The sequence below is a fragment of the Gymnodraco acuticeps genome, unplaced genomic scaffold (genome assembly GCF_902827175.1).
Source record: "Gymnodraco acuticeps unplaced genomic scaffold, fGymAcu1.1, whole genome shotgun sequence".
Classification (NCBI taxonomy): Eukaryota; Metazoa; Chordata; class Actinopteri; order Perciformes; family Bathydraconidae; genus Gymnodraco; species Gymnodraco acuticeps.
Genome location: NW_022991642.1, coordinates 788,188 through 816,151, shown reverse-complemented (window position 1 = coordinate 816,151; position 27,964 = coordinate 788,188). Strand labels below are relative to the sequence as shown.

At 45.5% G+C, this 27,964-nt stretch overlaps 1 protein-coding gene and 1 pseudogene across 1 annotated transcript; one reads left to right on the top strand and one right to left on the bottom strand.

Moving 5' to 3' along the window:
* LOC117534283 overlaps positions 1 to 27,964 on the bottom strand; it is an 865,641-nt pseudogene that overhangs the window by 617,902 nt on the left and 219,775 nt on the right.
* On the top strand, positions 20 to 13,872 carry LOC117534300 (gastrula zinc finger protein XlCGF8.2DB-like). The gene is made up of 2 exons (XM_034198507.1): positions 20 to 111; positions 11,828 to 13,872. Exon 2 carries the CDS (start codon positions 12,094 to 12,096, stop codon positions 13,117 to 13,119), a length of 1,026 nt encoding a protein of 341 aa, XP_034054398.1. The 5' UTR covers positions 20 to 111; positions 11,828 to 12,093; the 3' UTR covers positions 13,120 to 13,872.

Sequence of the window (27,964 nt, the reverse complement as noted above, 5' to 3'; positions counted from 1 at the left end):
AAACGATAGCAGAGCTCGAGGAGGAGCTGTCTCTTTCCAAAGAGGAGAACGAGAGACTCCAGGAACTACTGGACGCTGTTTTACAGCCTGAGCTTCGGGTACACAGAGCAGGTCTGTTCCCTTTACTCTTAATTAACACTTTAAACCAGGGGTGTCCAAACTACGGCCAGAGGGCCAAATGTGGCCCGCTGGCCATTTTGAATTGGACCTCAGCTAATTCAAAAAGTATAATGAAATATGGCCCACAAATAAAACTTGTGCTTTTCTTATATTGTACTTCTTAAATATATATGTACACATATATTACACAGTAGTATTAACGTGTTAATTAGCCCACTTAAAATTATTATGGGACATAATTCACCGTGGTATTATTGTGTGTTGCAACACGGACCAGTGAGTGAAGGTACCGTGTGTAAGTTGTCATACTAGCTTGACATAGCAAGCAGATGTACTTACCTTGTCTTCATGCTAATGGAAAATAAAGTGTGGAGTTCCATACTGAACACACCACCTCTGACTCCCTTTCATCGGCTCTACACTGGTGACCCTGACGTTTTCGTGATTCCGAAGACTTAATGAACATGGCTGATCGCGATGTTTATGTTAAACTGCCGGAGGTTTGGGAGCATGCCGCTGCAGCGTGGTTCGCACATGTGGTGGCACACTTTGCCTGCCGACAGGTCCGTGACGGGGACCTGAAATATTTTCACGTGGTAGCAGCGCTGGGGAGCTCCACGTCGTCCAGGTTGGTTGGATTTATTGCAGACCCCCCAAGCCATGGCAAATATGAGGCGATTAAGGCCCTTCTCCTTAAGACATTTAGCTTATCTGCTAAGGAGAGGGCCCGCCAGATTCTTGACATTCAAGCCATCTCAGCTCATGGAGAAAATGCTGAATCTGCTGGCGGGGGAGGATCCCCAGATTTAGTTTAAGGAGACGTTCCTGCGCCACTTGCCTTCCCGGGTTCAGACGACGCTTGCCAGCATGTCCATTACTGAACCCTGCGCCTTGGCTGAAGAGGCCGACCGTTTTTTCCTGGCTAGAGGCGCGAGCTGTGATGCTCAGTGGCCCCTCACCAGTTAAGAAGGCTTGGGGGGGGGGGCTGGCCGCGATGGTGCCAAGCCGGCGTGGGGACCCAGGGAGTGTTTTTACCACGCGCGGTTCGGGGCCAGGGCGAAGAAGTGCATCGCTCCCTGCAGTTACAAACCTCCGGGAAACGGGAGAGCCGGCGCTCAGTAGTGGCCCTGAGCGTTGGCGGCATGAGCAGGCTTCTCTTCGTTAGCGACAGTGTCTCAGGAAGCTTGTTTCTTTGTGACACGGACGCTCAACGGAGTGTGGTTCCTGCGTCGAGGGAGGACGTCGCTCGAGGGGGACACGGACCGCGGTTGACGACGGCTAATGGCGGCCCCATTCACACGTACGGCGTAAGGCCTATGTGTTTGTGTATTGGAGGACAGCGGTTCAGCTGGGATTTTGTGACGCAGACATTTATTACCCTGGTGTGTACGCTGGGCAAGGCGGCGTACGACAGGCTGTCGGGCTCGCTGTCGGGGGCGGACAGTTTTCTCAGGCTGTTGGCTGAATTTCCAGACCTGACGCAGCCCACTTTTATACAAAATGTACACCACCCCAAATTGATCATGTTGTTGATAGTGCTACAGATGCGCTGCGAATAAAATTAGACTCTGTTGCTCCTTTGAAAAAGAAGAAAATAAAACAACATAGATTAGCTCCATGGCATAATGCCAAAACCCGCAAAATAAAGCAAAAGTCGAGACAACTTGAAAGGATATGGCGTTCCACTAAACTTGAAGAATCTCGTTTAATTTGGCATATTACTCTCAATGAATATAAGAAAGCACTGCGTAAAGCCAGGCTGGCTGACAGAAAGCCACAGCTCGATTGAGCCTTCTATTCCCATAGCACTCAGTAGTAATGATTTTATGTGCTTTTTTAACGATAAAATTGTTACTCTTAGAAACAAAATTAATGACCTCTTGCCTTTGACCAGTATAGTGTTATCAACAGCTCCCGGAAACGTAAGTTCTAATATTACGCTAGATAGTAAACTAGAATGCTTTTCAGCCATAAACCTTGAACAATTAAATTAAATGATTCTCTCTTCTAAACCATCAACGTGCATGTTAGACCCAATTCCAACTAAGCTGTTGAAGGAAGTGTTTCCATTAATTAGCACTTATTTATTAAATATTATGAATATGTCTTTATTATCAGGCTATGTTCCACAATCATTCAAAGTAGCAGTGATAAAACCGCTTCTTAAAAAGCACAACCTCGATCCAGAGGTTTTAGCCAATTATAGACCTATTTCCAATCTTCCGTTCCTCTCAAAAATTATTGAGAAAGCGGTCGCAAAACAGCTGTGTGATTACTTAAAAAACAATGATTTATTTGAAGCTTTTCAGTCTGGCTTTAGAACACATCATAGCACAGATACAGCTCTGGTTAAAGTCACAAATGACATTCTAATAGCCTCTGACAAGGGACGTGTCTCTATTCTTGTTTTGCTCGATCTCAGTGCTGCATTTGATACTATCGACCATGATATCTTATTGCAAAGACTAGAGCACTTAGTTGGCATACAGGGGACTGCTTTAGACTGGTTTAGGTCCTATCTATCTGAACGTTCTCAGTTTGTACGTGTCAATGATGAATCTTCCACGCAAACCAAAGTTAGCCATGGAGTGCCACAGGGCTCAGTGCTCTGACCTATTTTGTTCACATTATATATGCTTCCGTTAGGCAATATTATAAGGAATCATTCTGTAAACTTTCATTGTTATGCGGATGATACTCAACTATATTTATCAATCAAGCCTGATGAAATTAATCATCTAAATAAAATTCAAGACTGCCTTAAGGACTTAAAAACGTGGATGACCTTAAACTTTTTGATGTTAAACACGACCAAAACTGAAGTTATTGTACTTGGCCTGAAGAATCTACGAAACAAATTATCTAAGGATATACTAACTATGGATGGCATTAATTTGGCCTCCAGTGAGACTGTAAGGAATCTTGGTGTTATATTTGATCAGGATTTATCCTTTAACGCCCACATAAAATCAATTTCAAGGACCGCCTACTTCCATCTACGTAACATTGCAAAAATCAGGCATATCTTGCCTCAAAACGATGCAGAGAAACTAGTCCATGCATTTGTTACTTCAAGGCTGGATTATTGTAACTCTTTATTATCAGGGTGTACCAAGAAGTCAGTCAAGTCGCTTCAGCTGATTCAAAATGCTGCGGCTCGTGTACTAACCAGAGTTAGGAAAAGGGACCACATTACTCCTGTTCTGGCTCCCTATAGAACACAGGATATAATTTAAAATTCTTCTTCTCGCCTACAAAGCCCTTAATGGGCAGGCGCCATCTTACCTTAAAGAACTCATTCCCTACTGTCCTACTAGGGCATTGCGTTCCAAGAATGCAGGGTTGTTGGTTGTTCCTAGAGTCTCTAAAAGTACAATGGGAGCCAGAGCCTTTTCTTATCAAGCTCCACATTTGTGGAATCAGCTTCCAGTTTGTGTTCGGGCGGCAGACACCCTATCCGTTTTTAAGAGTGCGCTTAAGACCTTCCTTTTTGATAAAGCTTATAGTTAGGGCTGATTAGATTCAGCCCCTAGTTTTGCTGATATAGGCTTAGTTTGTCGGGGGACATCTTATTTCTTCCTTCTCTCTGTCTATACCTGTGTACTCTCATGTTCCGATTAACCCAGCTTCCCCAAATGTCTTTCTTTTTGGTGTCTATATACGCCGGGATCCGGAGTCATGGATGATCCTGCGCTCCTCTGTCCTGGATCGCGAGCCCTGGATCTTGAGTCGTGGCTGTGGTCCTGGATCATAGGTCCTGGATGGATATCCTCGTGGATTCATCTTCCTATTATACACACATGCATTTCCAAACATTTGGACTACCTATGTTGCAAATGTATTATCTTTTCAATTTACACACGGCATCTATTGCACGTCTGTCCGTCCTGGGAGAGGGATCCCTCCTCTGTTGCTCTCCCTGAGGTTTCTCCCATTTTTCCCTTTAAACTGTGGGTTTTCTTCGGAAGTTTTTTCCTTGTACGATGTGAGGGTCTAAGGACAGAGGGTGTCGTATTGTCATACTGATATTTTGTACAAACTGTGAAGTCCACTGAGACAAATGTAACATTTGTGATATTGGGCTATATAAATAAACATTGATTGATGATTGATTGATTGATTTCTCTGCACTCACCACCAAGCATGGGGTGGAGCACCACGTCACCACCGAAGGTCCCCCAGTCTACGCCAGGGCCCGGCGGTTGAACCCTTCTAAGCTTGCAGTAGCGAGGGTGGAGTTTTTGACCATGGAACGCCTGGGTATCGTCCGCCGGTCTGACAGTCCTTGGGCCTCTCCTCTGCACATCGTTCCCAAGCCGTAAGGCCGCCACGACACCTGACCGCTACCCGGTGCCGCACATTCAGGACTTTTCATTACATTGCATTTAGCTGACGCTTTTATCCAAAGCGACTTACAATAAGTGCGTTCGACCAACAAAATATAAACTTGAAGAAAACAGAATCATATAAGTACATCAGGTTTCATAGAGCAAAAACATTTCAAGTGCTACTCAACTGGCTTTAGATAAGCCAGTCCTTTATTAGTATATAAGTGCTTTGTTAATAGTTCTATCGCTCGAAGTGGAGTCAAAAGAGATGAGTTTTCAGTCTGCGCCGGAAGGTGTGTAAGCTTTCTGCTTACACACGCATTTTTTTCAGCGCATCTGGCCGGTACGCTGGTGTTTTCTAAAGTGGACCTGGTGCGTGGATACCACCAGGTGCCCATGCATCCCCTGGACGTTCCCAAGACGGCAGTGATAACGCCGTTTGGGTTGTTCGAGTTCCTGCAGATGCCTTTTGGGCTCAAGAATGCCGCTCAAACGTTCCAGCGCTTGATGGATTCGGTGCTGCAAGACTTGCCGTTTGTGTTCGTCTACCTGGACGACATTCTCGTCGCCTGCGCTTCGGTGGAAGAGCACCTGTCCCACCTCCGAGCCCTTTTCACGAGGCTCAGCCAACACGGGTTGATAATCAATCCTGCAAAGTGCCTGTTCGGGGTGTTTGACATTGACTTCCTTGGACACCGCGTTGCCAAAGGCGGTGCAGCACCCCTGCCGGCGAAGGTTGAGGCTGTTGCGGCGTTTCCTCGCCCGCACACGCTCCTTGAGTTCCTGGGGATGCTGACTTTCTTCCACCGTTTCATCGTCTGGGCCGCCCACATTATGCGGCCGCTGTATGAGGCCGCTGTATGAGGCGTTGAAGGGTAAGGCCCCCATCCAGGAGATCGACTGGAGGTGGCTTTTAAGGAGGTCAAGACCGCGCAGGCTCAGGCGGCCCTGTTGACGCACCCATCATCCACGGCTCCCATCTCCATTACCACAGACGCATCGGACTATGCCGTTGGTGTGGTGCATGAGCAGTGGGTGGAGGGCGCTTGGCAGCCACTCGCCTTTTTCAGCTGTCAGCTGACGCCCAGGGAACGCAGGTACAGCGATTTTGACCGAGAGCTCCTTTGGACTCTGGCTGGCCGTGCGGCACTTCCGTTTTTTGGCCGTGAATTTATGGCGTTTGTTGACCACAAGCCACTCACGTTCGCCATGTCAAAAGTGGCGGAGCCTTGGTCTGCATGTCAGCAGCGGCAGCTTTCTTACATCTCGGAGTTCACCACAGACATTAAGCACGTGGCTGGCAAATCAAACCTGGTCGCAGATTGCCTCTCTAGGGTCGTCATCGGGGCCGTCCAGTTGGGCCTGGACTATACCCGCATGGCGCCGGACCAGGTCACGCACCCCGGCGTCCAGGCCCTGAAGGAGGATAGCTTGGGGCTGCGCTTGGAAGACGTGGTTTTCGGTGCCGCCGGCGATACTCTCCTGTGCGACGTCTCCACAGGCCTTCCGTGGCCAGTCGTTCCTGCCAGTTGGAGGCGCTCCGTTTTTTAGGCAGTGCACGACCTGTCTCACCCCGGCGGTAAGCCTTCGGTGCGCTTGGTAGCCGCGAAGTTCGTCTGGCAGGGGCTGAAAAAGGACGTGAGGACTTGGGCTGGTGAGTGCGTGGCTTGTCAGCGCGCTAAGGTGCACCACCACACGAAGGCCCCTTTGGAGCGTTTCCTGGTGCCAGAGAGGAGGTTTGACCACGTCAACATCGACCTGGTGGGTCCATTGCCCTCCTCTCAGGGCTTTTCCTATCTCCTTACCATGGTGGACAGGACGACCCGTTGGCCGAAGGCAGTCCCTCTTGTTACAACATCGGCAGCTGACATAGCCCGGGCTTTCATTGCGACGTAGGTGTGTCGTTTTGGGCCCCCGTCTGACATTTCCTCAGACCGGGGTTCGCAGTTCACGTCTGAGCTTTGGAACGCCGTGGCGAGTGGTTTGGGGGTTAAGCTTCACAGGACAACCGCTTATCACCCTCAGGCTAACGGCCTCTGTGAACGTTTCCATCGCTCCATGAAGGCAGCACTCAGAGCCGGCCTGAAGGACGGCAATTGGGTCGACAAATTGCCTTGGGTAATGCTGGGTATGCGGACCGCGCCTAAGGAGGATCTGCAGTGTTCCACGGCTGAGATGGTCTACGGTCAGCAGCTGAGGGTTCCAGGGGATTTCCTCCCTAATGCGTCGGCTCCTTGGTCGGCGTCGGCCCAGCGGGTTTGCCTGCAGGACGCCGCTGAGGCTTTTGCGCCGATTCCCACTGCTCAACACGGTACTCAGTTGTCCCGGGTTCTCGCGGATCTCCGCTCGGCGGGGCACGATATTAATGTATCGAGCCTAATTCACCTACATGTTGCTAACTTATAACTTAACTGATGAGCTGATATACCTCACCTCTATGAGTGGCCCTTCGTATATTTTTCTGTATGTGGCCCTCGGTGAAAAAAGTTTGGACACCCCTGCTTTAAACTCATTGGTAACACGTTAAAGTCTTTGGTAACACTTTTTTATTATTGCTGGGCAACGATTACACATTTTAATCATGATTAATCAAATGACTTTCTGCGAATAATTGCATTGTTATGCACGCAATTCAATAATGAATTCAGGAGTAGTGTAATGCTTACTTTTATTTTAAAGGGGACCTATCATGCAAAATGCACTTTTGTACGTCTTTTATACATGAATATGTGTCCCCGGTGTGTCAGTGAACTCACCAAGTCTCAGAAAGCACAACCTTCTCTCTTTTCCTCCATACCCAAATCTCTAAAAACGGGGCTGCAACGGATCTGATACAGACTGATACAGATTTGAAAATTCTCTGACGTCAGGAACGAGGATCTCCGCCTATATGGCCAACTCTCCACCTATCAGGGGAATGTGGGGTTGGGCCACGGCCGGCCATTGCCGCTCGAAAGCACTGGAGACGCTGTAGTACATATGCCAGGCCTGTAAGTGGCGCTGTAGTCTGCCACAAAAGCAGCGAAGAAGACTTGTCATGCATGGTTGCCATGGTTGCCCTTCTGTTTATTCTCCGCTGTGGCTCTTTTTCTCCCTCCCCGAGGCAAGCGTTTGCTGCTGTAATTCAATGCAATCCCTCCCCGCCGAGGCAAGTGCTGTAATTCTCTCCCGTAGTCCACCAGCAGATGACAAACACCCACCTCTCCGCCTCTTCCAAGGAACGAGGGGACCGTGCGGCAGAGTTTCAGTTAGATTTGTTTTCGCCGGTCAACATGTCCGTTAAAGTTTAAATCTTCCGGACAAAATTAGAAAAGTGCCGGTCAAAGGTCTTCTTTGTTATTTATTGAGCTTTAAAACAAATGAATAATGACTCTATATAATCATATAAGAATAAAACACGGAGGACGGAGATCTCTTTTTCTCCCCTTCTTCTGAGAGCCCAGCAGCTGATCTCAAAGCACACTCCCCTCTCCTGCAGGGGGGCGTGGTCAGCTGCAGCTCACAGAATCAGCCCTCTGCAAAAGCAGGACTGGAAAGAGCGAAATGAGGCATGGCTAAAATGCAGGATCTGTTTGGTATTTTGAAAAAAAAACGATATTTATATACTTTATATAGGTATGGCCCTACAATATATTGTTCAAATATAGCATGATAGGTCCACTTTAAACAAATAAGGTTATTTTTAACAGTAGTAGGCCTATTCCCTTTACAGAGTAGCATTTAAATGATGTCTTGTACATCTCAAAAAATATTAATGTAATCAAATATAAAACCAAAGCTATTTGCCACTGCCAGGGCATTGAAAATTGTATTTAGTTTGTTATTATGGATGGGTATCGTTAAGGTTTTAACGGTACTACTACTTTTAGCGATACCGCTTATCGATCCGGTCCGTTAATGATACTCTTATCGGTTCTTTTGAGAAAAAAAGGTAATGAACTAAACAAATTGTAAATAATGTGAACTTACAGAACTGTACAAATAAAAAAAGTATTTACTGCAAACATACAGTAGTACAGAGCAACACAGGTGGGGCATACAGGTATGCTGCAAAAGGCCTAACGGTTCTTCTGGAGGAAGATTAAGGTATGAACTCCGTGTATTGCTGCTAGCATACATAACATACCTGACGTGGAAACGTTACTCGTGGATGGGGCTATAGAGCTACTAGAAAGACAGTCAAACGGTGCATTTCTCCGTCTGAATGTGGTGCACTTTTACAAGATGTTTAGATAAATGCTCGTGTTACCGTCCTTAAATGCTAAACTCTTATTGCACTTTTGGCAACGAGCATTGTCCACCTCAAGACGGGTAAAGTTTAACCACACCTTGCAGCGCTTAGTTCTCTCCGCCATCTCCGCCGTGTGTGTGTGTTGCTTGCATGTAGCAGCCGCGTGTGTGTAAACCGCCCCTGCCCCCTCACACACAGACGTGGGAGAGAGAGAGAGATGTATTTGTTTATTTTATTAGGATCCCCATTAGCTGGTGCATAACAACAGCTAATCTTCCGGGGGTCCACAAATAACATAAAGCATGACATTCGACAGTACATTACAAGACAATGATACAAATCGTGTACGGCGTCAATTTTCCTTCAAACAGTGACTTTCATATCAACCATCACATACAGCTTATTTACTTATTCCCCATTTCCTTGGAAAGAAAAATTCAAAAAAAGAACAATAATAATAGTGATTTTCCAAATGTCTCCCTTCTTTTAGAGTAAAAACAAACTAAACAAATACAATCCTCATAAATAACTGTGAAAGGCTGTGTGTGTGTCTATGTTAGCGAAAGTACCGTATTCCTGCATGTGTTTAAAAAACCTATATGAATCGGTGTGCTGCTGTATGTTTACCATAACCTGTCTGCCGCTTGTGTAATTTACAATCTTTGAGCTTCTAGATGTCTCTTCAATCGTCTTTTGAAGCTTGCTTTAGTTGTTTCTTTAGAAATCTGATCTGGCAGTGTGTTCCATGCAGCCATGGCTCTATACAGCACTGTGCTCTTCATAGACTCTGTTTTGGCTTTAGGGATTTGATAGCAACCTCTTGTGGCATGTCTCGTTTTATATGTATGGATTTTAGAGCTAGGTGTAAGTTGCTTATATAGATAGGTTGGATGTTTCAGCTCATTTATATTTCTCAAAAAGGCAAGGAGTGATACCATCAGCCTCTCCGTGACTAATGTCCAGGTGAGCTTGACATGCATTTTGTTTACATTATGTCTTGGTGTACACCTAAGGGCAAGCCGAGCTGCTCTGTTTTGAACCAGTTGCAGCTTTCCCAGGTCCCTCTTGTTTGCCCCTGACCAGATCATTGAGCAGTAGTCCAGTTGTGAAAGTACTAGAGTCTCAATGACTTGTTTTGTCAGTTGCGGTGGTAAAAACACTGAGCACCTCTTGATGACAGATATATTCCTCCCCATCTTTGCCACCACTGACTCTATGTGTTTCGTCTATGATAAATTGTTCACTAGGATGAGTCCCAGGAGCTTTGTTTCCTCCACCTGCTCAACCTCTACATTATTCAGCATCAGATTCAACTGCGGCTTAGACCTTAGTACGTAATTTGTGCCAAATACAATACTTTTTGTTTTTTGAATGTTGAGCACTAATTTGTTGCTGGTCACCCATTCCATTACTGTTTTCAGTTATTTGTTCAGAATATCAGTTATCTCACCGATTGTGGGAGCCTGTGTATATATTGTCGTGTCATCCGAGTACATAGAGACTTGTGCTTTTTCAAGAGCTAATGGAAAATCATTTGTAAAGATTGAGAAGAGTAAAGGACCTAGTGAACTTCCTTGTGGAGTTCCACTTGCAACACATCTAGCACTAGAGATACTGCCATTAAAGTATACACTTTGAGTTCTGTTATATAGATAGCTTTCTAGCCATGATATCGCCTTTGGGGCAAAACCATAGCACTCCAATTTGTCAAGTAAAATTCTATGGTCTATCAAATCAAAGGCAGCGCTATAATCTAATAGTACTGCTCCCACCATTTTCTTCACATCAATCTCTTTCATCCATTGATCTGTCATTTGTGTTAATGCTGTGGCTGTTGAGTGACCCTCTCTATACAAAGAGACATGTTGATACTCACTCATCAGACTGTTAACAGAAAAATAGCATTGTATTTGATTGAATACCATTTTTTCTAGTAGTTTGTTTAGAACAGGTGACAGGCTTATTGGTCTGAGTGGAATAACTTTAGCTACTTTCCAGATTTGCGGGCATGTACCTTCCAAACTCATGTTAAAAATATGACAGATGGGTGCAGCAATGAACTTGGCTACATTCTTTAATAGCTGACCGTCTAAGTTATCAATACCTGGTGGTTTATCATTATTGATTGCCAACAATAACTTTTCCACCTCTTCTGTCCTAACTTTACCCAGCTCAAAGGTGCAATTTTTATTTTTCATAATACGTTCTCTAATATTAACATAGGACGACTCGCAGCTAGATTTTGGCATTCCCTGCCTTAGCTTCTCCACTTTATCAATGAAATAGTTATTAAAATAATTGGCAATATCTAGTGGTCTAGTAATGTATGTCCCCTCTGATTCTATAAAGGATGGTGTTGAGTTGTTTTTCCTACCCATGATGGTATTCAAGGTACCCCAGAGCTTTTTTCCATCATGCTTTATATCATTTATCTTAATCTCATAATACATTTTCTTCTTCTTTCTGTTCAGTTTTTTTTTCAGAATGATTAGATCTCCCCACCCCCAGGGGCTCCCGGGCTTAACAGGTTGAATACCAACCAACTATGTGCTATATGTGCAATATATATGTATGCCGTTAATAACTGCAATATATACCTGGCTGCTAAATTCTAAAAACTGTTACAGGATGTGTATTTTGTAAATTGTCTTGTTTTTTTAATTATATCATAACTTTTTGTTTTTACTTTAATACTTTTGACAAATAATCAAGAAACATCATAAATAAAATACTGACGGGGAAAATGTTATTGCAGTATCATTACTTTTACATAAGAAGGTGTTAATTTCTGTTAATACTTGCGTACTTTTACTTAAATAAGGTTTGAATGCAGGATTTGTATTAGTAATAGAGTATTACCTTTCTATAGGCGTAGTGTATCTGTTAACAATGCCAAATACAATTCATTGTTGACATTGCAGCTAGTGCTAAACCAGAAGAAAACCCCCTTTTTCATTTGTAACTGGAAGTGGAAAGGGGTTGGGCTACATGAGGTGAATTCAGACAACAAAAATATACAATAGGTGGGACTAAGAAAGATGATATGAAAGTGTAAAAACAAAGGCATTAATTAGGGCTGCAAAATGTCTCCCATTGTAATGGTGATTAGATTAACAGTTTTTTCTGACTGCGTTTCCTGATCCTGCAGATGTCCAGCTGCTGGAGGTGGTTAAAGAAGAGGTTCTCCCTGACCAGCAGGAGTTGAGCACCAGTCTGGACCAGGAGGACCCAGAGCCCCTCCCACACATTAAGCGGGAACAGGAGGAACTCAGGATCAGTCAGGAGGGAGAGCAGCTTCATGAGCTGGAGGAGGCTGATATCACCAAGTCCACTTTCACTCCTGACCCTGTGAAGAGTGAAGATGATAAAGAGAAACCTCAGTCCTCACAGCCTCATCAAAGACAAACGGAACACATGGAAACAGAAGCTGATGGAAATGACTGTCGAGGACCAGAACCAGCCAGGAACTCAGATTCAGAGAGCAGTTTACACCCAAAGACTGAGGACGACACTGGAGACTCTTCTGAACCTGACTCTGGAGACTCTTCTGAACCTGACACTGAAGACAGTGCCGATTGGAAAAAGACCAGAGAACCTGCGTCAGACACAAACTCACTGAAAAATAGACATGAATCTGTCAGTGATTCAAGCCGTAGTGCTGCAAATAAACCATTCAGCTGCTCAGTCTGTAAGAAAGCTTTTTCACAGAGTAGGAATGTAAAGGCACACATGAGAATCCACACAGGAGAGAAACCATTTAGCTGCTCAGTTTGTGAGAAAGCTTTTTTGCGGAGTGCACATTTACAGGCACACATGATAATCCACACAGGAGAGAAATCACACAGCTGCTTAGTCTGTAAGAAAGCTTTTTCACAGAATATAGACTTAAAGAGACACATGAGAATCCACACAGGAGAGAAACCACACAGCTGCTCAGTCTGTAAGAAAGCTTTTTCACAGAATACAGATTTAAAGAGACACATGAAAATCCACACAGGAGAGAAACCACACAGCTGCTCAGTCTGTAAGAAAGCTTTTTCACAAAATACAGATTTAAAGAGACACATGAAAATCCACACAGGAGAAAAACCCTTTAGCTGCTCAGTTTGTACCAAATATTTTGCATTGTGTGGAAATTTAAAAAAACACATGCGAATCCACACAGGAGAGAAACCACACAGCTGCTCAGTCTGTAAGAAAGCTTTTTCACAGAGTGGAAATGTAAAGACACACATGAGAGTCCACACAGGAGAGAACATATACAGTTGCAATGTTTGTGACAAAATATTTAAATGGCGTAATGATTTCAAAAGACACAAGTGTGATGGTTGTCAGTCCTCACAGCTTAATGAAATTCAAACAGAGGATAACGGAGAGGCAGAGCCTCCAATCAGCAGCTCAGCTGAACACATGGAAACAGAAGCTGATGGAGGACAATGAATAAGTCTTATGACAGTTCACACATGAGAAAAATCTGTCTGACTGGATTAACAATGTTGCACACTATTCCTATGAGACATAAATGAACTCCATCTTTATCAATATAAGTGGACAATATGTTTAATGTTTTTGTCATACTGATTTTCTGATGTATACGTTAACCACTGACTGTTGATGAACCATTGTATTTTGGATTGAGGGCTCCAAGTTTCCATATAGAGATATAGGATGATTTGGTGTATTGCTCTTTATTTCTAAATGTTTTGTATCATTGCTATCCTGTTAATGAGCCCTGTTTTACATAAATGTACCTGTTATCTGATTGTTTTTGCTTCTGTAACTGTAAGGGAATACATTTGCCTATTTTGTATCCTGATGACCTAATGCCGTTACATGTAATACGTTACTCCCTAAGCCTGATTTCACCCACCTGCAACCGATTCGCTAATAATCACAAATGTTCATTTCTTTGACCCCTTGATTAGACTATTTCTTGTTTAATAATCGTTACATCTCCTCAGGACCAAGTTCCCGTGTCCTGCCTTTCACCTGCTGATCACCCACTGCTCATTTAAGGTGGACTGACCTTTACAATGGACCATCCAGTTCAACTGTCATCCACATATTAATGATTCAAAACAGCAATGTGTAAGATATGGCTAGTAATTGACTATTTCAACAGAATGTAAAGGGGTTACAGTCTTGAGGCCATGTCCAATATGTTTGTGTTTTGTTTGATTAAATCGACTGAAATGAGCATTCAATGACTACATTATTCTTAATTACTTTCATTACATCATGGGTTTGCATTGCAATATTAGAACGAATAAAACCCAACTTTATTTCTTCTAAGTTGCGGGTGTTCATTGTTTAGAAGTCAGCTGTGTTTCATCTAAGCTTCTTCTTTGTGCTCCGATAATGCTGAAAGTATCTTATATGCTTTACCTGCTCCAGTAACAAACGTATAATTCACTGGACATAGACAAGAGATAGTGAATGGATCCAGAGGAGAACCAGAAGATAGTCCGTATAGAGCAGAGGTGCCCAGTACGTCGACCGCGGGCGACCGGTCGCCCGCGGGGGCAAAGCTGGTAGATCGTGAGTCATTCTTAAAAAAAAAATCCAGCTCCGTTAAAATAGACAAAACAGGTTTTGATCCCTCCTCCCTTGGCCTCCCTGCCACTTAATTCAGGAGTTTACTTGATTGACAGAAAAAGCGACCTATCGCTTTCCAGTCTGTTAACCCAGAATGCAAAGCGATACAAAATTAGTCAAGTGCCTGGAAAACTCAAATTAAGTTAAAGAGACTAACAAGAGACAAACAACCAAATGAGTGCGGGACCGAGCAAGAAGCTAAAGACAAACCACTTCCACACAGAATGGGAGGAAGAATATTGTTTTGTGATGTCACATTCAAAGGTTATTTGCCTTATTTGTAAAGCAAGCGTCGCTCTGCCAAAGAAAGGTAACGTGGAGAGGCATTATCGGAGTGTTCACAAGGCATATGACAGCGACTTGAGAAAGAGAAAAGGTCATGTATTATTGCTACACAAACATTATATCACAGTCTTAGTGTCGCCAACTCGTTTCTAACATGCAAAAAGACAAACAAATGCGTCTATGGTCGGTGTATTTTCGACCTTTCCGATCCAGACGAGATCTCTCTCTCCCCCGTCTGTGAGGGGGCGGGGCAGTTTACACACACTCGGCTGCTACATGCAGAAACACACGGAGGGGATGGCGGAGAGAAGCGCTCCAAGGTGTGGTTAAATGTTACCCGTCTTGAAGTGGACAATGCTCGTTGCCAAGAGTGTTTAGCATGTGAGGGCGGGAACACGAGCAATGTGTCTAAACATTTAGCAAAAGTGCACCACATTCAGACGGAAGAATGCACCGGGTTCGACTGTCTTTCTAGCAGCTCTGTAGCCCCATCCACGAGTAACGTTTCCACGTCAGGTGTTATGCTAGCAGCAACACACGGAGTTAACTCAATTATACAAACACGGGTTAATGATTAGAGGAAACTGAGTTACTCTTTATTTTGTTAAAGTTTCAGCTATTCTGTTTACAGTTCTGTCATCAGATTATTTAATAGGATTTGTTAAAACATTGTTGTTTCTTTTGATGCGAAATATTATTTATTTTATTTAAATAAAAAGCAATGTTAATTTTGTAAACAATTTGTTAATTTAATAATATATGTATTTTTGAATCAAGTATTCATCTTTATTGTCTTCATTGTTAGTTTCCACATGCCTAAAACAACCTCAAGCTAAATCTAAAAGTTGATGGCTAAATAAGAGCGTTTGAGAAATTGTGCAAGGCATACAGTAATAGTCCGAATAGTCGATTAGTCGTTTCATTAATCGATAGATTAATCGATTATCAAATTAGTCGTTTGTTGCAGCCCTATTATCCCATGTATAAATAAAACGTGTTATTCAGCAACCCTTGCAATTTGGGATTTTATTTTTGGTTGGTAGACCTCGGTGAGCTGGTCATTTCAAAAGTAGCTCACCAGCCCAAAAAGTGTGGACACCCCTGGTATAGAGCCTTCAGGTTCTGAAAATTATCAGGGATAGAGCTAGAAAAAAACTAAGAAAACCTGAATAGAGCTAGAAGATAGCCAGTACAAAGCCAAGAGAGACCCATGGGGTAGTAGAAAGACAGCAAGGAGCCAAAATAGTTTGTATTTTTTCTTTTGTAATATTCAAGCTCTTGTATCCTTTTATTCCAATTAAAAAACTTTACTTTTTTGCTGCCAATTATTGAGATTGTTTCACAGCTTTATCTTAAATATGTAGACTTTTTCTTTACATATAGATTACATAGGATGAACAGCACGATCCACTCTGCTGGATTCTGCCCTAATCTGCTCAAAATGAATGCAAACATCTGGCTTTATCCAAACTCCTGCAGTTGTATTGTTCTGGATTCATAGTGAAGTGTATTAGATGTTCTGCACTGTTATTGTTATGTATTTAATATAAACTGAAATACCCATAAAAAAAGTCTGAAAAGAAAAGGGACTCACTTGAGGAAAAAGGTTCTGAACCAATGAGAGTTCTTCATTTGCACATAAACATCGTAAAATATTTAAAGTTGTGACCAGATGGTGTCGCCTGCTGAAATACAAGGTGAGTTTCTGTTTCTTTCTTTTACTTCTTTAACATGTTTTATTAAAAATGTATAAAATAATGTGGTGGAGATCAGGGGCGTTGCCTGGACCTGAAAACATCCGGGGCTTAGCCCACAGTGGCCGCGGCCGCGGCGCTCCAGTAGAATGTTCTACTGCAACACTGTGGTTATGTCCTAAGAAAAAGCTGTATATCTTTAAGTAATTTACTCACTTTTTTGTAACACAACATTTGCTTCATTATGGCAATCCATTTCTAAAAGAAATAATGAATGTATAGACTCCTCCTTTTCCACTGTCACTCCATCATTTCATTAATGTAATTTCATGTCATAACTTCTTAAAGTATTTATTTATTTACTGTGAGAAAAAAAAACTGTTCAAAGGGACTATATTGTACATTGAAGAAGTTGTTTAGAAACTGTGTTCTTCAGTATTTTTGGTTAGAGGAATATTGAAATGATTGCCATATAGGAGAGAGTATGGAGATAGCAGCAAAGTCTTTGTCCGTCTTTTTTTCTTGCTGTGACTTCAGTGCAGTAGTTGTTTTTTAGGCTGTTCGACTGTAACTGTAATTAAAGCAGTCTCCAGAAATGATATGTTTAGGACTGTTGTCTCAGCATTTATAGATATGTTCTATTTCTATTTTTAAGGTCATTTCCCTGCAGCTCTGTACTGCCATTTCTCTCTCTGGTGTCACAAGTTGTCCACTGGAGAACGCTGCAGCTCCTGAGATTTAACACTGATGCTGCAGAAAGCTTTCTTACTGCTGTTGAATAGATTCCAGTACATTCAAGAATATTATTAATGCCACTATGCAAAGAAGATCTGTTTGTGAGTATCATAGAAAGAAAAAGATTGGCAAATAAATGAAGAGGGAATTAAAACGAGTATGTACCTGAACGAAAAGTATTACAATTACCTCAGGGCTCTGTTCTTGGTCCCCTCCTCTTCTCCCTGTACACAAACTCGCTCGGATCAGTCACTAGCCCGCATGGTTTTTCATACCACTGCTACGCTGACGACACCCAATTAATTCTGTCCTTTCCCCGCTCAGAGACCCAGGTCGTCGTACGCATCTCTGCTTGTCTAGCTCACATCTCTCAGTGGATGTCTGCTCATCACCTCAAGCTCAACCTTGACAAGACTGAACTGCTTTTCCTTCCAGGAAAAGATTGTCCCACTCTTGACCTGACAATCAACATCGGCACCTCTGTTGTTTACCCCGATTCAGACTGCAAGGAATCTGGGTGTGATCCTAGATAACAACCTGTCCTTCACTGCAAACATCGCTGCTACAACCCCTTGCTGCAGATACACGCTTTACAACATCAGGAAGATACGTCTCCAGCTGACCCAGAAAGCGACGCAGGTTCTGGTCCAGGCTCTCGTCATCTCACGCCTAGACTACTGCAACTCCCTCCTGGCTGGTCTACCTGCATGTGCCATCCGACCTCTGCAGCTCATCCAGAATGCAGCGGCTCGTCTGGTCTTCAACCTTCCTAAATTTTCCCACACCACTCCGCTCCTCCGCTCCCTTCACTGGCTTCCGGTAACTGCTAGAATCCACTTCAAGACACTGGTACTTGCATACCATGCTGCGAATGGATCTGGCCCTTCCTACATCCAGGACATGGTTAAACTGTACACCCCAGCACATGCACTACGCTTTGCATCAGCCAAACGACTCGCTGCACCCTCGCTGCGAGGGGGACCCAAGTTCCCATCAGCAAAAACACGTGGGTTTGCTATCCTGGCTCCAAAAAGGTGGAATGAGCTCCCCATTGACATCAGGACAGCAGAAAGCCTGCACATCTTCCGGCGCAGACTGAAAACTCTTCTCTTTCGACTCCACCTCGAGCGATAGAATTACTAACAAAGAACTGCTAACAGAGCACTTATATACTAATAAAGGGACTGGCTTATCTATAGCCAGTTGAGTAGCACTTGAAATGTTTGGCTCTATGAAACCTGATGTACTTATATGATTCTGTTTTCTTCAAGGTTGTGTCTTCCTGGTCGAATGTACTTATTGTAAGTCCCTTTGGATAAAAGCGTCAGCTAAATGCAATGTAATGTAATGTAATGTACACAGATGGATCTAAGAAGCAAGAATGCGCCGGGATAGGAGTATATCCCAGAATTCAAAATATCAATCGCAAACGAGTGTCAAATAACTTATCAGTTTATACAGCAGAAATACTATAGCAGCAATTATTGGGCTACAATGGGTTGAAGAGGTCAGATAGGGTCGTGATATGCACAGACTCACTATGTGCTTTGAAAAGCATACAGTCGACAATAAATAATAAAATGATGCTGTATGATGTCCTTTTGTTGTTCTATTTATGTTTTTATGTTTCATGTGGAACTACTTGAGCAGGTCTCCCTTGAAAAAGAGATCAATGATCTCAATGGGATTTATCTGTATAAATAAAGGTTTGAAATGAAATGAAATAACTGTTAGAGAAGATTTAATCATTGAAATTAACCATTGCTGATTGAAACTTCAGAGGAGGGGCATAGATGTGCAGTTATGCTGGGTGCCTGCACATGTTTATGTTTATTAAGGATCCCCATTAGCTTTTGCTCTCGACAAAAGCTACTCTTCCTGGGGTCCGACACTTAAAACAATACAACAATAATACAGCAACATTTAGGACATAAGTCCTGACATCATTAACAACATTAAAAACATCACCAATATCATCAACAACATGCGATCAAATTAAATTAGGGTTCACAGCTCACAAGGGTACATGGTCATTAGTAGATGGCCCTTCAATCTCTTCTTGAAAGAGGCTCTGGACTCTATTTCAGCAAGGTAGTTTGGCAATGAGTTCCATTCCTTTATAGCTCTATAAGACACAGAAGATTTCAGAAGATTTGTCCTGGGTTTAGGTGCCAATAGATGGCCTGATGTAGCACGTCTAGTCTTATGGTCATGCTCGTCTCTTGTGTAAACGATTTGATCATAAAAATACAGAGTTTTTTGGCTAAATTGGACATTTTTTAGAAAAGTGATAACACGAGATTGCAGACGTTTCTCAACTGGAAGCCATGATAGGTTTCTATGCATAACTCCAATATGACATGCCGTAAAAACTGGCCCCTATTAATTATGGTCTGTGAGCAGTAAAGACAATGAAAATGGCTTGCTGTTCTGCAGCTTAAGCCACACTTAACAATTGTGAACTCTGAAAACAAGAAACAATAGTAAAGTCAATAAGCTTGAAGACATTAAGCTCTCATTGTAAATAATGTGAAAATACAGACACCACTAAAAAGAGCAATTTATTATACCTCTGTGCCTCACAGAAGAATGGCTTTTGTCATGGTATTCCACCTGAAGCCTCTGACCTTGGTATTGGCAGAACGGGCAGTGATGACTGCCAGAATTACAAATATACACTTCTGGGCTCTCGTCATGGTGTAAGTGTGATGTGTTTCTGGTCAAAGAAAATAAACACAAACAAAAGGGTTAGGCAATAGGCAGGAATAAAATAAGCTGCATATACATTTATTTTGTAAAAATCGAATTGACATATAGGTTATGCATAGTATAGTTATTAGTATTTCTCAAGTAGTGCACAAATAATATAAAGACTTTCCTAAAGTTTTCAGGACTTTGCTTATACAGCAATCCTACTATTTTGAAGCAACACAAATGTATTTTTACTTGCTGCATCACTAGGACATACACGTCCAAGTAGCGACAGCGCACATTTGACAGCAAATAAGTGAGACTTAAAATCAACACATTTTAAACCGCAGCAAAAACAAATAGTTAATTTATTCAGGGATACTTACCTCCATCGTACTCTGACGCTATGATTAACAGTGTCACTAGGTCACTACCCGATCTGCAGTGCACATGTGCGAGATGGTCCGCCATATTGGACAACTCCGTACGCAACCCAAGAAGGACACTTGACACAGTGGCTTTTGGCAAAGCTCAAAAAGAAAACTCGAGAGAGATGAGTTATTGTTATTACAACGTGACTTCACTATTATTTAACAACTCTTTTTATTGGGTTCTTTTATTTGGGGTTAAGTAAATTGTCAGAATAAGTGAGAAATGGATTTAACTTCTGGATTTAACTTCTTAATCCGATCAACGGACACAGTCTCAGGCCTGCCACCAACGTCCACCACCAGGCTCTTGTCCCCGTGACGTATGACCCTGAACGGACCGTCGTAAGGGGGCCGCAGGGGACCGCGGTGGGCGTCGTGGCGAATAAAAACGAAATCTGCCGACCGTAATCCAGGGGACACCCGGAAAGCTGGGTTGCTGTGCTGCGACGTGGGGACGGGCGTGAATGTCCCGGCGGTCTCCAGCAGGGAGGAGCGCTGCCCGGCTGCAGACCAGGGCACAGTGGCGGTGGGAATGAATTCCACAGGGACCCGTAGCGTCTGACAATAGACGAGCTCCGCCGACGAGGACTGCAGGTCTTCTTTGGGGGCACACCTGAGGCCGAGCATAACCCACGGGAGCTTATCCACCCAGTTGCCGTCTATCAAGCCGGCACGCAGTGACGCCTTCATGGACCGGTGAAACCGCTCACACAATCCGTTAGCCTGGGGGTGATATGCAGTGGTGCGGTGCAGCTTGACCCCCAAACCCACAGCAACAGCGTTCCACAGCTCCGAGGTGAACTGAGAACCGCGGTCAGAGGAGAGGTCAGACGGGGTCCCGAATCGCGCCACCCACGTGCCGATGAAAGCGCGGGCGACGTCGGAAGCTGATGTCGAGGCGAGGGGAACGGCCTCGGGCCAGCGGGTCGTCCTGTCCACCATCGTAAACAGGTAAGTGAAACCGTGAGAGGGGGGAAGCGGACCTACGAGGTCGACATTGACATGGTCAAACCTCCTCTCAGGAACCGCAAAAAGTTCAAAAGGGGCCCTAGTATGGCGGTGGACTTTGGCCCGTTGACAGTCCACGCACGAGTCGACCCAGGACCTCACGTCCTTCTTAAGCCCCTGCCACACGAACTTCTGTGACAACAACTTCACGGACGGCTTCCTACCGGGGTGGGAAAGATTGTGAACCGCCTCAAAAACGGGTCGACGCCAGTCCGCATGGACCAGTGGTCGAGGCTGGCCCGTGGAGACGTCACACCACAGCTTTGCGCCAGAGTCACCAACCGTGACCTCCTCCAGGCGTAATCCCGTGACCGAGGCCTTGAGGGTCTGGACCCCGTGGTCAGAGGCCTGGTCAGCGCCCATGCGGAGGTAATCGAGGCCCAGCTGCACAGCTCCGATGACCGCTCTGGAGAGGCAGTCCGCGACCACGTTAGCCTTGCCAGCGATGTGTCGTATGTCCGTGGTGTACTCGGAGATGTACGAAAGCTGGCGTTGCTGCCGGGCGGACCACGGCTCGGCCACCTTGGACATGCAGAAGGTCAGTGGCTTGTGATCCACGAACGCCGCAAACTCCCGGCCTTCCAGCAGGAAACGGAAGTGGCGAACCGCCAAATAGAGACCAAGGAGTTCTCTGTCGAAAGCGCTGTACTTGCACTCCCTGGGAGTCAACTGGCGACTGAAAAAGGCGAGCGGTTGCCAGGCGCCGTCGACCCATTGTTCATGCACCGCGCCCACTGCGTAGTCAGACGCGTCGGTGGTGATAGCGATGGGGGCCCTGTGTGACGGGTGAGCCAACATGGCGGCTTCGCTCAGGGCGGCTTTGGTGGCGTTGAAAGCGACCTCCCTTTCAGCCGTCCAGTCTATGGCCTGGCCGGGGGATTTGTGTGGGCGCATGGTGTGGGCCGCCCGGCGGATGAACCGGTGATAAAACGTCACCATCCCGAGGAACTCTCGGAGCGCCCGAGCTGTAGGCGGTCGTGGAAAGGCAGACACGGCCTCCACTTTCGACGGGAGGGGGGCGGCCCCGTCCTTGCTGATGAGGTGCCCGAGGAAATGGATGGAGGACAACCCGAACTGACACTTCGCCGGGTTGATAATCAGGCCGTGTTGGTTGAGCCTCGCGAAAAGGACCCGGAGATGTGCCTGGTGCTCTTCGGAGGAGGAGCTGGCGACCAGGATGTCGTCTAAATAGACGAAGATGAATGGCATGTCTCTGAGCGCTGAATCCATCAGCCGCTGAAAGGACTGAGCTGCGTTCTTAAGTCCAAATGGCATACGCAGGAACTCGAAAAGCCCAAACGGCGTAATTACCGCAGTTTTGGGGACGTCCGAGAGGTGCACCGGAACCTGGTGGTAGCCCCGCACCGGATACACCTTGGAGAAAACCAGCTTGCCCGCCAGGTGTGCAGAGAAGTCCTGGATGTGAGGGACCGGGTAGCGGTCTGGCGTAGTGGCGTCGTTAAGGCGGCGGTAGTCACCACACGGTCGCCAGCCACCGGCTGATTTAGGGACCATGTGAAGCGGCGAAGCCCAAGGGCTGTCTGAGCGGCGGATGATGCCCAGACACTCCATGTTGACGAACTCTGACTTGGCGACTGCCAGCATGTCAGGGTTGAGCCGCCGGGCCCTAGCGTAGACAGGGGGGCCTTCAGTGTCAATGTGGTGCTCTACCCCATGTTTGGTAGTGGCAGCAGAAAAGGTGGGCTGCGTCAAGTCGGGAAACTCACTGAGAAGGTGCTGGAACTTGTCGCCCTGTGAGAGTGAGCTGGAGAGCCCGCTGAATGACACCTCGCCGCGGGTACACGTGAACGAGGCAAACGTCAGTGCGTCCACCAGGCGGCTGTTCTTGACGTCCACCAGCAGTCCGTGAGCGCACAGGAAGTCTGCGAAGGAGATGTCAGCCGTGACGAAATCCCACTTAAACCGCTGACCCTCGAAGCACAGGTCCACTGTCTTTGTGCCATAGGTGCGAATAGGGGTGTCGTTAGCGGACGTTAAAGGTGGGCCGTGGCCTCCACCGGCAGCGTCCTCCATGGTAGCCGGCAGGACGCTCCGCTGGGCTCCTGTGTCACAAAGGAGTCTGCGACCAGAGAGGGTGTCCCTGATGAACAGGAGGCGGTTGGATGTACCCACGCTCGCGGCCACTACCGAGCGCAGGCCTTGGCGTTTCCCGTTACCTTGTAGGTGCAGGGAGGACGGCACATCTTCGCTTTCGCCCCATAGCGTGCATGGTAATAGCACAGGCCAGGGCTGGAGTTGCTGACGTCGGCCCCGGAGCTTCTGCTAGGTGGCTTGCCTGTACCAGGGAAGGTGCCGCTGCGTGTCGGGGCCAGCACCTCCGGGGCAAAACGCTGGGTTGCCAGGAAGAACCGGTCAGCTTCTTCGGCCAAAGCGCGGGGCTCAGTAATAGCCGTGTTAGCTAGCGCTGTCTGTACATGCGGCGGCATGTGCCGAAGAAACAGTTCTATGAACAAAAAATTAGGTTATTCCGTACCCAGCAGGCTGAGCATCATCTCCATGTGGTCAGAAGGCTTGTTGTCCCCCAGGCTATGAATAGCCAGCAGGCGTCGGGCCCGTTCCGACCGTGACAGCTCGAAAGTCTTTAGCAGGAAAGCCTTGAACGCTGCATATTTATCCTGGGCAGGAGGAGATGTAATAAAGCCCACCGTCCGGATCGCAGTGGAGCTCCCCAGCGCCGATACGACGTGAAAATAGCGTGCTGCGTCGTCAGTCACTACGCGGAGGGCGAACTGAGCCTCCGCCTGAGCGAACCATGCAGCTGCAGATGTCTCCCAAAACTCCGGCAGTTTGAAAAAAACGGCGTTACTTGCCATGCTCGGTTCAGTCTCGGATCCTTCAACAAGACTTATGTCGGGGTCACCAATGTAGTGCCGAGAGACGGGAGTCGGAGGCGGGGTATCAAAGTTACAAGCTCTACTTTTATTTAGCATCTGAACACACATGTAAACAACTTCATGCCCGGGAAGCGAAGACCGGCGGAACAGGAAGTCCGGCTCACTCAAATGTCCGTGCGGAACAATACCCCAACCCATAGATCCGTGGGTGAATAATGTCAATCACCACACTATACAAGTATCTCAAAAGAGTACTGAACGACAGTACTTAAGTGTTAATGTACTTACTTTACATCTCTGAACATGGATATATTTGAGAACTTGTTTATAAAATGTACCCTTTTTCAGCAGTTTTATGTTCATGGCCTACTCATTGATATATCTATTGTTTCTCTTGTATTTATTTAGTGGGAATGCTGTTAACACCATTCCAACTATCTGTTATTCTACGCACAAAAAGTTTATTATTATTCCGCCGGTATTTTGACCCTCTTCTCCTCCCGCATTGAACATCGCAATCCATTCAAACATCAACACGTTCAGCTCGGTCGGGAATCAATGGCTATTAGTTTTCTCATTCATAACTTTCATAATTCCAGAGATACATCCCATAATACATCACATTTTTAACCATGGAAGTCAATGGAGGAAATCTTCAGACTTCAACAAATCTTCATGCGACTTCAACTGCTAACTGTGCATTCATACTTTCACTCAGAAACCTCATTCCAACTTTAAAATGTTACACATCTTTCTGACATTATTCGTGTAGATCAACTTTTAAATCTGATTCTTACTTTTAGAGATATTAAACATTGTTCAGACCTTGTTTAGAGGTTTTCTTCAGATTTTAACATTAACTAGAGTGTGTGATGTCACAGCTAGAGGGTAGGAAATCTTGAAATTTGCCTTCATATTTAAAAAAAACAACTGCTATAATTCCCAAACCCTACATTCATGAGACATCATTTTTCATGACAAACGTAGGAAAACATCTCGTAGCTTGAAAAATGACAAATAATTAAGCAAAAAATAAGTCTTGAGGGCATTACACTTCAGATACTCAACATCCTTGACATGCTTCACGTTTTGAAATTTCACAGATATCTGTTACGGTTCTTCCACAAAACGTTCACATGTAAGAGGTTCATCTCTCATTCAGAACAATGGAAACCTGTGATCTCTGCACACCTCGTTAGCTCAAATATAAACTCCTGTGTCATGGAACACGATTATGTCATCACTCCAACTGACAGCAGTCAACACACACACACACACACACACACACACACACACACACACACACACACCACACACCACACACACACACCACACACAACACACACACACAACACACACACACACACACACACACACACACACACACACAACACACACACACACACACACACACACACCACACACACACACACACACACACACACACACACACACACACACACACACACACACACACACACACACACCACACACACACACACACACACACACACACCACACACACACACACACACACACACACCACACACACACACACACACCACACACACACACACACCACACACACACACACACACACACACTCTCTCTCTCTCTCTCTCTCTCTCTCTTTTTATTTTGGTATAAACTACTTCCACTACTGCAAAAGATTAAGATATTAATGACAATCAATGACAATGACAGGTACAATCATCACTGGTGGGAAATAACTCAAGTACAGTACAGTTACTCCAAAAAACTACAGGGCAGTTTCCCGCTACTGTGGGGTCAACAAATGAAAACCCATGCTTTGTGTGCGGTGAGAATGTTTTGCTTCATCTAAAGTTAGACCTGTTACAGACATTACATTACATTGCATTTAGCTGACGCTTTTATCCAAAGCGACTTACAATAAGTACATTCGACCAGGAAGACACAACCTTGAAGAAAACAGAATCATAAAAGTACATCAGGTTTCATAGAGCCAAACATTTCAAGTGCTACTCAACTGGCTATAGATAAGCCAGTCCTTTATCAGTATATAAGTGCTTTGTTAATAGTTCTATCGCTCGAAGTGGAGTCGAAAGAGATGAGTTTTCAGTCTGCGCCGGAAGGTGTGCAAGCTATCTGCTGTCCTGATGTCAATGGGGAGCTCATTCCACCATCCTGGAGCCAGGATAGCAAACCCACGTGTTTTTGCTGATGGGAACTTGGGTCCCCCTCGCAGCGAGGGTGCAGCGAGTCGTTTGGCTGATGCAGAGCGTAGTGCACGCGCTGGGGTGTACAGTTTAACCATGTCCTGGATATACGAAGGGCCAGATCCATTCGCAGCATGGTAAGCAAGTACCAGTGTCTTGAAGTGGATTCTAGCAGTTACCGGAAGCCAGTGAAGGGAGCGGAGGAGCGGAGTGGTGTGGGAACGTTTAGGAAGGTTGAAAACCAGACGAGCCGCCGCTGGGTGAGCTGCAGAGGTCGGATGGCACATGCAGGTAGACCAGCCAGGAGGGAGTTGCAGTAGTCTAGGCGTGAGTTGACGAGAGCCTGGACCAGAACCTGCGTCGCTTTCTGTGTCAGCTGGGGACGTATCTTCCTGATGTTGTAAAGCGTGTATCTGCTGCAACGGGTTGTAGCAGCGATGTTTGCAGTGAAGGACAGGTTGTTGTCTAGGGTCTCACCCAGATTCCTTGCAGTCTGAGTCGGGGAAACAACTGAGGTGCCAATGTTGATAGTCAGGTCAAGAGTGGGACAATCTTTTCCCGGAAGGAAAAGCAGCTCAGTCTTGTCAAGGTTGAGCGATGTCTGAGAGATGTCAGCTAGACAAGCAGAGATGCGTGCGACGACCTGGGTCTCTGAGCGGGGAAAGGACAGAATTAATTGGGTGTCGTCAGCGTAGCAGTGGTATGAAAAACCATGCGGGCTAATGACTGATCCGAGCGAGTTTGTGTACAGGGAGAAGAGGAGGGGACCAAGAACAGAGCCCTGAGGGACCCCTGTAGTTAATTGACAAGGGTCGGACTCAGACCCTCTCCAAGTTACCCTGTAGGTACGGTCTTTGAGGTATGAGGTGAGGAGGGAAAGTGCAGAGCCTGAAACTCCACGTTTTTGGAGAGTGCGAAGGAGGATCTGATGGTTCACCGTGTCGAATGCAGCAGACAGGTCCAACAGGATGATGACAGAGATGCTGCTTTGGTAGTCTGCAGTTCCTCAGTGACAGCAATGAGAGCAGTTTCTGTGGAGTGACCTGCCTTGAAACCAGACTGGTGCGGATCCAGAAGGTTGTTCTGATGGAGATAACAGGAGAGTTGTTTAAAGACAGCGCATTCAAGTGTTTTAGACAGGAACGGGAGTAGAGAGACACGCCTGTAGTTTATAACATCAGACGGGTTGAGAGTGGGTTTCTTTAGGAGAGGGTTTACTCTTGCCTCCTTGAGACTGTTTGGAAAGTGACCAGAAGTTAGAGAATTGTTGATGAAATGGGTGAGAAACGGTAGAATATCAGGAGCGATAGTCTGAAGGAGGTTTGAAGGGATAGGGTCCAGAGGACAGGTGGTAGGGCGGGCAGAGGTAATGAGGGTAAGAACCTCACTTGGAGAGAGAGGGGAAAAGGAGGTTAGTGTGTGGGTGGAAGAAGGGTCTGGTGACCCAGCGGTGAGTAAAGGTGAGTCAGAAAAAGAAGAGCGAATATCATCAACCTTTTTTTCAAAGTGGATAACAAAGTCGCTTGACAGAAGTGAGGAGGGGGGAGGGGCTTTGGGAGGGTCCAAGAGGGTGGAGAAGATGGAAAATAGTTTTTTGGGATTGGAATAGGAAGATTGGATCTTATCTTGAAAGAAAGTGCTTTTTGCCTGAGAGATCGAAGCAGAGAAAGAGGAGAGGAGAGCCTGATAGGTTAGGAGGTCGTCACAGTGTTTGGATTTCCACCGTTTCCGCTCTGCTGCCCTAAGGACGGTTCTATTAGCACGCAGTGCATCATTTAGCCAGGGAGCAGGAG